Source organism: Carya illinoinensis, chromosome 5 (assembly GCF_018687715.1).
Source record: "Carya illinoinensis cultivar Pawnee chromosome 5, C.illinoinensisPawnee_v1, whole genome shotgun sequence".
Lineage (NCBI taxonomy): Eukaryota > Viridiplantae > Streptophyta > Magnoliopsida > Fagales > Juglandaceae > Carya > Carya illinoinensis.
In genome coordinates, this window is record NC_056756.1 from 31,857,789 (window position 1) to 31,869,888 (window position 12,100).

The 12,100-nt window shown below is 34.5% G+C and overlaps 1 protein-coding gene across 1 annotated transcript; it reads right to left on the reverse strand.

Moving 5' to 3' along the window:
- Positions 1–5,035: 5,035 nt before the first annotated feature.
- On the reverse strand, positions 5,036–11,378 carry LOC122308907 (protein ROOT INITIATION DEFECTIVE 3-like). Its single transcript, XM_043122182.1, has 8 exons — positions 11,101–11,378; positions 10,844–10,957; positions 10,564–10,697; positions 10,310–10,457; positions 8,756–8,955; positions 6,885–7,012; positions 5,537–5,778; positions 5,036–5,392 (listed from the first exon to the last, which is right to left on the reverse strand). The coding sequence occupies exons 1-8, from the start codon at positions 11,302–11,304 to the stop codon at positions 5,216–5,218; spliced, it is 1,347 nt and encodes a 448-aa protein (XP_042978116.1). The 5' UTR covers positions 11,305–11,378; the 3' UTR covers positions 5,036–5,215.
- Positions 11,379–12,100: the final 722 nt, after the last annotated feature.

Sequence of the window (12,100 nt, forward strand, 5' to 3'; positions counted from 1 at the left end):
TCCATTTCCATACCTCCAATCTTCTGGTTAATGCAACTATTCGAACTTGAATATCAGTGTTCTCCTTAAACTCATATCTGCCCCCTCCAAAAATAGCCCTTAGTGGCTATGTTGTTAATGGTACTCGATCAGTCTGAGTGTTCCCCTATTTTGAGCTCTTGACAAAATAGTCAAAAAAATGATAGTGTTTCATCGGGATCCTTGCTAAAGAATTCCCCATTGCACATCTTCTTAACAAACTGCTTGCATTCTGGAATGAGACCAGTGTAAAAATAGCTCACCAACCTCCAAGATTCGAAACCATGATATGGACAGATGTTTACCAAATCTTTAAATTTTTCCAACTAGCCTGAGTCTCATCAGGTTTCTGATTGAATTGGCTTATTTGCTCTTGCAAAAACTGAGTTCTCTTAAAAGAAATTTTTTTTTTATAAGAATTCATACTGCATATCAGACCAATTAACAAGAGATAAAATTAGGTCTCAAAAAATTAAACCAAATTTTTGCTTTATCCTTTAAAGAGAAAGGAAATAAACGAAGTCTAATAAATTCATCAGTAATGACTCTAGTAATAAAAGTAGTGCAAGCCAAATCAAAATCTGTCATGTGCTGGTAAGGACTCTCAAAATCCATCCTATGGAACTAAGGTATCACTGACATGATACCATGTTTAATAGAAAAATTAGGTACATCATCGGGTAAAACAATGCATGAAGGTGTAGTGGTGCAAGTGGGTTGCAAATAGTCCTTTAGAGTGCGTGGTGCAGGTGCAACTATGCTTTATTCAATTTCAATATCCTCGCTCATAGAAGAGACAGAAGAACTATCTATCTCTGAGCTGTGTATACTACTCTCGATGCTCGATATAACTATAAGCAACCTATTTGAAACGTCTCTTATTAATTATATAAAACATCAGTCTAAATAGAATAAATAAGGTTCAAGCAACTGAATAGTAGATGACAAATAAAATGTGTAATAAGATATAAGATAGTGAAAAAAAATAAAAAAATAAAGAGTTTAAATTTAAGTTAGACAATTGTCCCTGGCAACGACGCCAAAAGCATGACTCACTCAAAAATGAGTGGCACAAAGACTATCCCAAGTGCAGGAGGATGTCGTGTAATAATTAAAAATAAAATTCCTAAATCGTCTCCTAGGGGAAAGTTGTTTAAATCCAAACTCCTATAAAATGGTAAAAAGTTTCACAAATAAAAGTGATAGTATGTACAATGAATAGGAAAAAAAAAAAAGACATTAGTCATAGACTAGATTCATATTTTTAAAATTTTGAGAGTCGAAATAGAATGTAAAAGACTAACAAATTGAAATTAACAATTAAAGACTCAACTACGCAAAATAATTTTAATTAATCTAAAAATTAAATAATAAAACTGAATTTATTTAAGTCATAATTAACATTTAATCAATCTAAAATGTAATTATAATGCATATTTAATGGAAGTTTAAATAAATAAGAAAAATAATCAACATAAAATAAAATAAACAGCATATAAAATGTCTAAACTTTTAAGCAAAAAATATCAACCATACACCATAAATTTCAAATTGAAATTAAATAAAAAGTAAAGAATGAAAAGAGTAACCTAGATGGATGGTGATGAAGATGAAAAGTAGTGAAAAAGTTTAGACTATAGCAACAATTAAACTCTAGCTCTAGCAATTCTACAATGAAAAGAAAAGAATTAATAATCTCTCCCAACTAGTGAACGGCACTTAAATGCCCAAGAGAAAAAGTAGTCTTCGGCTCTAAAATGCCCCAAAAAATATAAAATGTGTTGTCATCAAGGTCAAAGTCCCAATGCCAAAAGTCTCTGCGATGCGCCTTGTGCTTCAAAACGAAAGTAATAATTTTAAAACCTCCTATGGGCCCCACATGCATGTGTGAATGAATGCTCCTCCAATAAACTTCCTTTTCTTGTTCGACGTGAAATGACCAATGCCCAAAAATGAATTTCTTCTGTGCGGCATGTCTTCAATAAACAAAAAGCCTAGCATTTTAAATTCAGGTCTTGTGTCGTGCAAAAATTAAAAAGTAAAGGAATTCCTTCCGGGTCTCACGTGTAATTTTTAATAAATTTAAACTTTTATTTTTTTTCATCACTATATATAAAAATAAATAAAATAAAATAAGAAAAATAAAATATATAAAAAAATATGTGTTGTGCATATAAAGAAAAATTATTCAATTAAATCACAAGTTCTAAAATAAAGTATAAATCATGCTATTAACCAATTTATATCAGAACTCGAATTTATTTATTTTAATATTTTTTACATATAAAACAAATAATAATGTAATAAAATAAATAAAATATATTGGTTATAAATATATAAAATATGCAATATTTCAGCTCAATCACACTCTCTCTATTCTCAATGAGTTTGCTGCCGCCCCTTCCCAAGCCATGCTCACTGCCACGCCATTGCCACCTCACCTGGCTGATGAGTCTCTCAATCCTCCACCTCTCTCTTTCTCTATCATTGTCTGTCTGTGTGTATATATATATATATATATCTCTCTCTCTCCCCTTGATTAGGCTACCCCACCGTCATGTTGTCACAATCTAAGGTATTCAGCTATCACCTCTACTCGGTCTCCATTTTAGTAAGCTCTCTCCCTCTCTCTTTTCTCTCTCTCCATTCGTTTATCCCACTTTCCCACTCTCGATTTTGCTCTAATTCTCTCTCTTCGGTCATAACCCTTAATCTCTCTCTTGATTTCATCGATGTATGTGGGGGATCTCAACCCAAGCATGGACGATGGGCAGCTCCTCAATGTGTTTGGCCAGGTGGCTTGTGTCGTTCTAAAAACTCTTCGTTCTTTGCTTGATTCAACTATTGAAGATTTTTTGTTGGGCTTCAAAGCATAGGTTAGCATGAAAAAAAAAAAAAAAAGTAGATAGATTTGAGGTTGCTGAGGTGTTCATGAACGAACTAGCTATAAAATGTGGCATATGGACTCGGAATTTAATTCTAAATTTTTCTAAAGGTTCTTATAAAACTAACTAGTGTTTAAATGGAGTTTATAAATAGGTTACATTCGAATTCAACTGTAATGGTTGCATTGATACTCTTAAAGCTGAATTTAGGATCTGATGGATGAGACGAGCTTTAGCTTTGTTTATTATATTCAAATAGTGTTTATGAGGTGACACTACTCATCAACTTAATTATTTTTACATGAGAGATAATTTAAGGGTGATAAAAATGTCACATTTTATATGATAGGATGAAAATGAAATGTAAATGCAATTCGTAGGATTACTCTTTTAGAAAACAACGATAAGAGTTTAAACAATACCCCTTTGGAAGAGAAGGAAGCTCTAACTGGACTGCTAGCCAAATTAAAATCCTATACTAATTGGTCCCAAAGTATGCATCATTCGAGAGAAGGATGTACATATCTTCCAATTCCTGCATTATATGTTAATCTTATCTTACTTTCAAATTAAATGGTTGAGATTGATGAATCAAAATTTCAATAATTTAAGTTGAAAATCATTGTTATGTATTTAAAGGGTTTTATCTGATAGGCTAGATTGAAAATTTTAGAAAATCTTGATCTAACTTTCATTAATGGCTTAGATTTTTTTTTTTTTTCTTTCTAAGCAAGCTCGATAGATTATAATTAAAAGAGATAGAAATACATGAATAAGAAGTGAGCGACCCTGACAAACACTATTTCTTAACTAGTGCAGTGCTATAAAAAAAGAAAAGGAAATGGCGCCCTTGTAAACAAATAAATATTTCTTTCCCTTTCCTACTAAGAGGGAGCCACACAAAGTGACGATTTTTATACAGTCCGAGAGTGGGATTGTAGTTCCACAACCGTAGGCCATGCGATTATAGTAACTGCATTTTGTCTTGAAGTGACTACCTCGTCTTCACGATTTTGTAGGCAAATAGGTCAACTCTTATAAGGGCTGTTTGGATAATAAGATGAAATGAAATGAAATGAAATGATTTTATATAAAAATTGAATAAGATATTGTTAAAATATTATTTTTTAATATTATTATTTTTTAAATTTGAAAAAATTGAATTGTTTATTTATTGTGCAGGAATTTGAAAAAATTGTAATGATGAGATGGTTTTTTAATCCAAACAGCCCCATAAAAAGCAAGATAAAAAATTCTAACTCCATCGCGCTATACGTCGTCGCATAACTCCACACTCTTCCACAGCAGAAGCAGTGGGGGCTCAGGGTTTGTGGTGGAGAGCGACCGCCAAGGGAACAAAAAGAAGGTGGTGCACGAAAGATTCGAAAGCAATAAAGAAAACAGTAAGATAGAGGTAAAAGTAAACGAATTACAGTTTAGACTAATTTCGATAGACTTTAGAATATATGACGATGTGTGGGACCCACGCGTATATCTCCTTGCAGCCACAACAATCAGATTTGAAGGACCTAATGGTGTCAAATCTGTTGATCTCGCGCGTGTAGTGAGAGAAGCTTCCAAAAGGGGTGCCTCGTGAGTCCCACGCGCAGTTGTTGGAGGTGAATGAAGCACATGCGCAGCGATTATCACGAAACTATCGCTTCCCTCATAAAGATTGGTGGTTTGGGAGCCTTCTCGAGTTCTCGTACAGTGCGTCTCTCAGATGTTGCCTAAAAACTATAAATTTATCTTTTTTGAACTTGGAGAAAACAAAACAACTAAGAAAATGGAACTAACTTTATAGACAAAATAGGTAGATGGGGAAAGAGGAGGAAACCCTCCTCTCCGACTAAAAAACCAGATTTTTTGTGGAGCATGAATAGGCGCCATAAATGACTCCATTTAGGCAGAGCTTTCTCATGTCAATAAATGCATCAAAAGGGGCCAGCAGACATTACAATACTGCAATTTTATCTATCAGACGCACAAAATAATCGCAATGAATGTACTAAATCAATAATTATTCATCAATGGCAATTCGCAAATTCATACCTGATGGAGGTTGTGATCAATTTAGTATGTGTATGACTTTTAAAACAAAATAAAATTCATCCCCAACAGAAGAGCGGGCGAGAGTCAAATTGAAGACCATCACTCAAATATAATAAATGAATTTCAGATATGCAACCAGAAGTTAAATTAAAAATTAAAAATCAAAACTTACAAAAAAATATATCCTTTCTTTCTATAGAACCCTCAACTAATGGTACCTTTAAACTCTAGTGATGTTTGGGAAAGAAAACAGCAATGCCTCAGGTAGAGTTTCCGTTGGAGATTCTCACTTGAGCATCATCCAAAAGCTCATTCACACAAAATTGATGCAAGTTTTCATACATTTTCTTCCACTGCTGAACCATTTGCATAGATTTACTACAATCAAGCTTTAGCCTTTTCGTCTCCATTTCAGCAGCAGCAGAAGAACCTTGTTGCTGAGGATAGACAGATAGAAAGGTCAGATGCAGGTTTCTGGTACACAGAAGAACATGATACTTTGCATGCCTGGAAATGGTAAAGCATGCGCACACAAAAAGACAATGAAAATGAAGTGGATCAAGAACATTCACTGAGCAAACCTGAAGTTCTTTGATTTGATTATCAATCACGTGAGAATTTAAGTACGAAGCATTAACTGGTTTCCTGCAAGTAGAGTGGAGATCAAAAATAGCCTTGGCATCTGCATCTTCATCCAGTGGATTTGAATATTTTTCAAGAGCAGGTGGTAATAACGGGCCACGCCTTCTTGAGGAAGCTTGCGAAATTGGCCGAGAATTAAAGCAGAGTTCTTGTCTGACAATAAGAATATTGTTCACAGGACCTGCACAGCATAAGAGGGAAAAGTAAACCATAAGTAAGCTAACCACAAATTCGGGAGACAAAATCAAAGAAATGGAGCAGGTGAAGGCAGGGAAAGCTTATTGATATCTTGCACTAATTACAATATTGTACACAACGGCCTAAAGGGGCAATCATATAACCTCTTATACTAAAAAGGATCTAGTCAAAGTTGTAATTGGAATGCCTTAGAATCATTATAAATCTCAGTTTCATCTAGTAAGGAACTAGTACAGCATTTAACCTTCATACGTGTCTAATACCACTCGCAATGACTTAAATAAATCACTACTCACAGTTGTGGTCATTCAATGTTACAATTGAGCCTGCTTGCAAACATTATGAAGTCCAATTCCGCCTAGTAAAAAGCCAATATTATGACACCCGCTCCTACCATATTTCACCCACCCAACTCTGGGACTTGATCAATTTGGTACATTAGTGTACATAAACCAAAACACTAATTGCAAAATGTTTACAGAAACTCCCATAGAATCCCTAAAACTTTACACCAAATACACATTTTAGATAACTAAATACAGTCATATAATAAATTTTGCTTTATTCTTCCAGTTGCATAACATTAGAAGCTTCATTTTGAACCGGATTAGAATCACTCTCTTCAACTGCCTAGTAAAGTTTGGCACTTGGGAGTGGCTTAACAGTACATTAGAGCATTTATTGGTGTGTTTATCAGACAAGGTTATCATATCAGGTTAGAATGAATCCAAAGTTCCTAGGGAAGAAAAAGCAAAAGTCAAGGGAAAAAAGGCAAAAGGGTATAGACACAGAGACATGGTAACTATATCTTTCTAACAATTCTACCAAAGCCGTACTGAATAATATGGTTCACTTTAAATTACAGATAGAATCTGGTGCTTGCATATATAGAGTACATTGACTATTTCATGATATATGATATCTGCGAGGGAATGGTAGAACACATAAAACAGAAAATATAAATACCATGAAGTGAATGAAAATAAATAAATAAATAATCTGAAAGCAATAAATTTATCTGTTCTCCTTCATAATGAACAAAAGCCTATGCACACAAACAAGCAATTATTCAGATAGCTAGAGGAAAACCTTTAGCATGTTTGAACATGCGAACAATGTTGTGAGTTTTTGCATCCCAAAGTCGTATAATACCATCTTCCGATCCAGAAATTAAAAGATTTCCACTTGCACAATATACTAAGCAAGTAACAGCCTTGCTGTACAAAAATCAGAAAAAGAAGTTTGTGAATTAAGAGATCATTGAGGCTGATATTACCACAACACGAAGTCTACAGTCACAATTTAGTAAAGAACAGTGTCACATCTAAAAAATGCAAGTATGCAACAATCTTCCACTGATATGAATACTTAGGACACTTCATTGTTTGTTCTCTAAGTACTAAGATCATCAATGAAGCAATATTACCCCTAAAAATCACACAATCAAGAGACTCGGCTACCAAAGTTATACATGTCAGCAACAATAGTATTGTCTACAAAATTGGAATGAGAAAATTTGCTTGCTAAGCTAGTTGGTTAAGCTTGTTGAATCCATTGTAAACATCTTGTTGACTAGCAATCATATAACAGTAGTGTACATCAGAATTATTTTTTTGATAATAAGAAATTTTATTACGACAAGTATATAGGCATAGCCCAAGTAATCATGAGATTGATTATGGATCTCGTGATATAATTCTAGTGAACATCGGAATTATATCACGAGATTCTTAATCAATCTTGAACACAAGCCTGAGGGAATGAGGTGAACCAACCAAATATTACACCATGATTGGATTCAAACCATCTTTGACACTTTTAGAAAAAATTTCAGTATCGATCCAAAAATTTTCATACACCAAATCAATCTCAAAAATAATTTTCATCTAATCATTTCATTAAATTGATGTATCCATTTTTTCAAGTCACTTGAAGATTGAAGATGCAGATTAAAAAATAAAAAATAAAGAAAAAGAAAAAAGAACTTATTTGTGTTATTTATTATTTCGAATTTTTATATTAGAATTGCAAATTATAATATAAAAATCTATGGAGTTAAATTGAATTCTTTCTGAGATATATTTTCTACAGGCCCAAGCATGTTCACATGACCCTAAAAAAAACAGTCTAAGAATTTATTTATTTTTAATAAGTAAAAAAAGTCTATGAATTTTCTCAAAGATTTTAAACATTTTTAGGCAAATCTTCAATCCAAACAACCGCCAAATGGTTGACTAACAAGAGCGATGGCTAAAAGGGTTGGAGACGAAAACAAGCTAAATTAATAAGCTACCCACTGCCAAATACAACCCAAACCCACGTCTATCCTTAATATTTCAAGCTAAACTTTATTTCAGTCCAGGAAGCTCAAAGCAGTCTAAGTACTTATGTTGGAATTCAATTGCTACCCTTTTCACATCCTGCAAAAGATTCCTTGTACCTCATACTAAAATGGTCCCATTCCTAGAAAAAGAAAGAATTGCTATAAAATGTTCATATGAAGAACATTCCAGAATTTGAATAGTGGAAAAATTCTCTCTTATGACATATGGCTTCTTAAACTGCCATATAAATCATATGCATATTGTGAAACTTCCATGTGGGTAATTTTTTTGATCAGTTTTTTTTTGTTTTTTTAGGAGTGCACAGGCCGCCCTCGGCAAGGAGTTTCCCACAAGTACACATTGGGTAATTTGTGAGGAAAATCCCCTAGTCCGATGGCCCCTAGAGATTGTTTGCACTCAAGAGGATTTGAACCGTAGACCTAAGGGGAGCATACCCTCAAGCCCGAGGCCTTTACCACTTGAGCCAACCCCTAAGGGTTTCCATGTGGGTAATACCTTAAATCAAATAAAACTTTTCTAAAAATTGAAACAAATATACTAAAGAATTTAGCAAAGAAAACCTCACAATTAAAACCAGAGACAACTTCTCAAGAAGTGAGAATTAAAGAGACCAACCTGTGATTTGATAAGGATTTTATGATATGCAACCCATAATTGTTCTTAGAGGTGCTTTCAGCATTAATTGCAGCAATGTATATCTTGCCGTCCCTACTGCCAGCATAGAAGACATGTTCGCCAGGGTCAAGAGTAATTGCATCAATTATTGAAGGGAATACAATACTTCTTAACAATTTCCCTTTTGATAAGCTCCAGACCTGGCAAAAGGTATATCATGATGAAACGTAGCATACACAATCTATTGAACCAAACTACAAACTAATTATTGGCATTATATGAGACCGTATAGAATGCATCATTCAGAGGGGAGAGGAGGGAGGGGGGAGAACACCGAATATAAAGTGACACTACACAAAAATATATTCACGCATGTAAGAAGATAAGCCACAATGCACAGCCTCATATGTAAAATGACTAGCAAAATTATTGAGAGCTGGAATTTACCATTATATTCAAATTTTCCAAACCACCCTTTCTTCACTGCACTCAACCCTTCTCATCTTACCTTCTCTTTTTTCCTGATAAGTTACCTTTGCCTTTGTGATTCAGCTCAAAACTTTAAAATCTTAAATAATTAGAATAAAACTATGTTGTTATATGGTAATGGAAAGTGACAGCTCCCCAATAATGAAAAAAACTTTCTACAGAATCACTTGGCACTGATTTACACAAGTGCTATGCATACCAGTGGGAACTTGGTCACCGAGAAAACTATGCCACTCAAGGGATCTCTTCATTAAAGTTGCACAAGATAAACTTTCATAGTTGCCTGAACTAAACCTCAACACAGTATGAATAGTCCCTCATTGTTTCCTAATGAAAATCTAACTTTCATTTGTTACAAATGCATCATTTATATTTACACATGATAATAAGTAGGTAGTTCAATACTTATCAAAAAACAAAACGAGTAGGAGAACAGCACTTCCTTCTAAGCAGTATAACCATAACAACCATTTAGGACTCCAGCCATTTTCCTTGGTTGGTTTAGAAGAACTTCATGTTTTTCCCAACCGCTACTAAAATAAGAAAACATGTAGGTTCTCGGAGAATAGGAGAATACCCACAGTTTGTAGGCTGCTTCTGCAATTCAAAAATGTAAGACACTCATTCAAACACTTATTCCAAATTGGAAGAATTGGGCTGGCCCCAATAGATCTGAGTAATCTGATGCATGCAAACCAGGGTTTGCCTCATAGCCACCAAAGAAATGGAAAAGATGGCCTAGAGTGGGTGCATTCATACCGTAACATATAATAACTAGTAGATTGATGATGAATATGCTCTGAACCCACCAGTTTTAGGGGCGAGAGCAGGTTCAACCGCACTCCACCCCACCCTAAACAAAGTACATGGACTAATTCAGGAAGCTATATAGAAACAGACATGTATGAAAATAAGCAATCTTGACAATCACAAATCATTCCCTTTAAAGTAACAGCTTAAAATACTATGCCTTTTATTTTCACATTTTAATTTCTCGAGCCAAAAAAAATGATACTACGTTAATGAATATTAAAAACAGTAGAACTTATGAAGAGTGTGCCAAACCTTACAGGTTCGATCTTCAGAAGCTGACACTATAATGGCATTGCATCCTCCATATCCTGTGACAATGTCAGTTACACGCAAAGTGTGCTCTGAAAAATTGTGCTCATATAGATGACTAGCTTCCTGCTGTCTTATATCATCAAACATCCTGAAACATCATACAATAAGAGCTTTTTTTATCTGTGCTACTTGATAATAAAACAATCAACCAATATAATATGAACCAAGAGCGAACCCCAAAAATAAGTACTTACAAGAAAAGGGACCAAACTCTAACGGATCCATCTTCTGAACCGGAAATTAGCAGCGAGTCATCATCCGAAAAGACCAAGCAAGTAACAGCCCTATAATGTGCATGCCACTTTCTAAGCTGCCTACCACTTGCAACCTGTCATTAAAAATTAGATAAAGAGAAAAGACAAATAGGGACCCCAACCATGCTAGCGTTGATAAATTTCGAATTATCCAAATCCAAGGCCACAATTCCAATTTAGAAACCCACCAAAAGATATTAACTTAAATTTAAGAATTCACCTCCCACAAGTAAATATCACCAGATACACCTCCACCGACAATATAAGTGCCTTCATGGTTAGCAGTGAGCGGCTTAATCGGTTCTGCTGGAAAGCTCTTAACTTCTACTTGAGGCTGTAACACCAACAATCCCATTACAAGAAATATAACGAGAAATTAAAGATGTACTTGATTCCATAGTTCATATATAGAGGCATATTTTCAAACAGCAAAATACGAAAGATTAAAAACGGCTGATTAGGGGTGAAATATAGAACCTTGGACCAGGACCAGTATAGGACGGAGCCAGAGGAGGCTGAGGGGTCGCGGAGCTGAGAGGAGGCTAGGAATCGTTGGCCGACGCAGACGAGACCGTGAGGCGTAGAAGCGCAAGATTTGTATCGGAGTAGCTCCGAACCGGTTGCTAGGTCCCAGCTTCCGATGCCGGCGTCAACCGAAGACGAAGCCACCACTACCTCCATTGATTCGAGAGAGAGCTCAGACTCAGAGCTTAACCGCCCAAGCCGAGGAGGGTTTTTGTCAGGGTTTTAAGAATAGCGGTTAATCAGTAAATATATGTAATGCAAATTTATTCTTTTTTATTTTTAAATGATATTATATTTTTATGTTATTTCAATAGTTAGATTTGCAATCGTCAATTATCTATTGATTTTATTCGTTAAAACGAATAATTTAAGTCGTTGAAGCAGATAATCTATTATAAATCAGTTAGAAGGCTCGTGCCTGATTACCCTGATCAGATATAGGATAAATATGTGGTTAAATAGTTCGTAATGCGGTTAAATATGTGCACTTCTACCTCGTAAGATTAGATAAGTTTAAGAGATATGTAGAAAAAGAAAAAATTATAAGAAAATGTTTTCCTTAATGTACCAACTTAATGGAACTTAACATATATGATGTTGAAGACAATTGAGAAATTTGATAACACTTTTAAGCGAATAGAGAGTGAGGATTATAATTTTCTCTCTTATTTTATTGATGGACACACGGGCTTTCAAAGAGTTAAGGAATGGAAGATAGTGCGGGTGTTTGTAAAATTTTTAAAAATATTTTATGATGCAACTATGAAATTTTCATGTTCTCTGTATGTCACTGCCAACACTAATTTTAAGGAGATTTCTCAATTTCAAAAGGAGTTGATTGGGCTAAACTAGAGTGATAATCGTTTTTCAATGAGCACGACCACAAGCATGAAAAGGAAATATGTTAAATAATGGGGTCGTTGGATATGATGAATTTGATTATATTGATTGC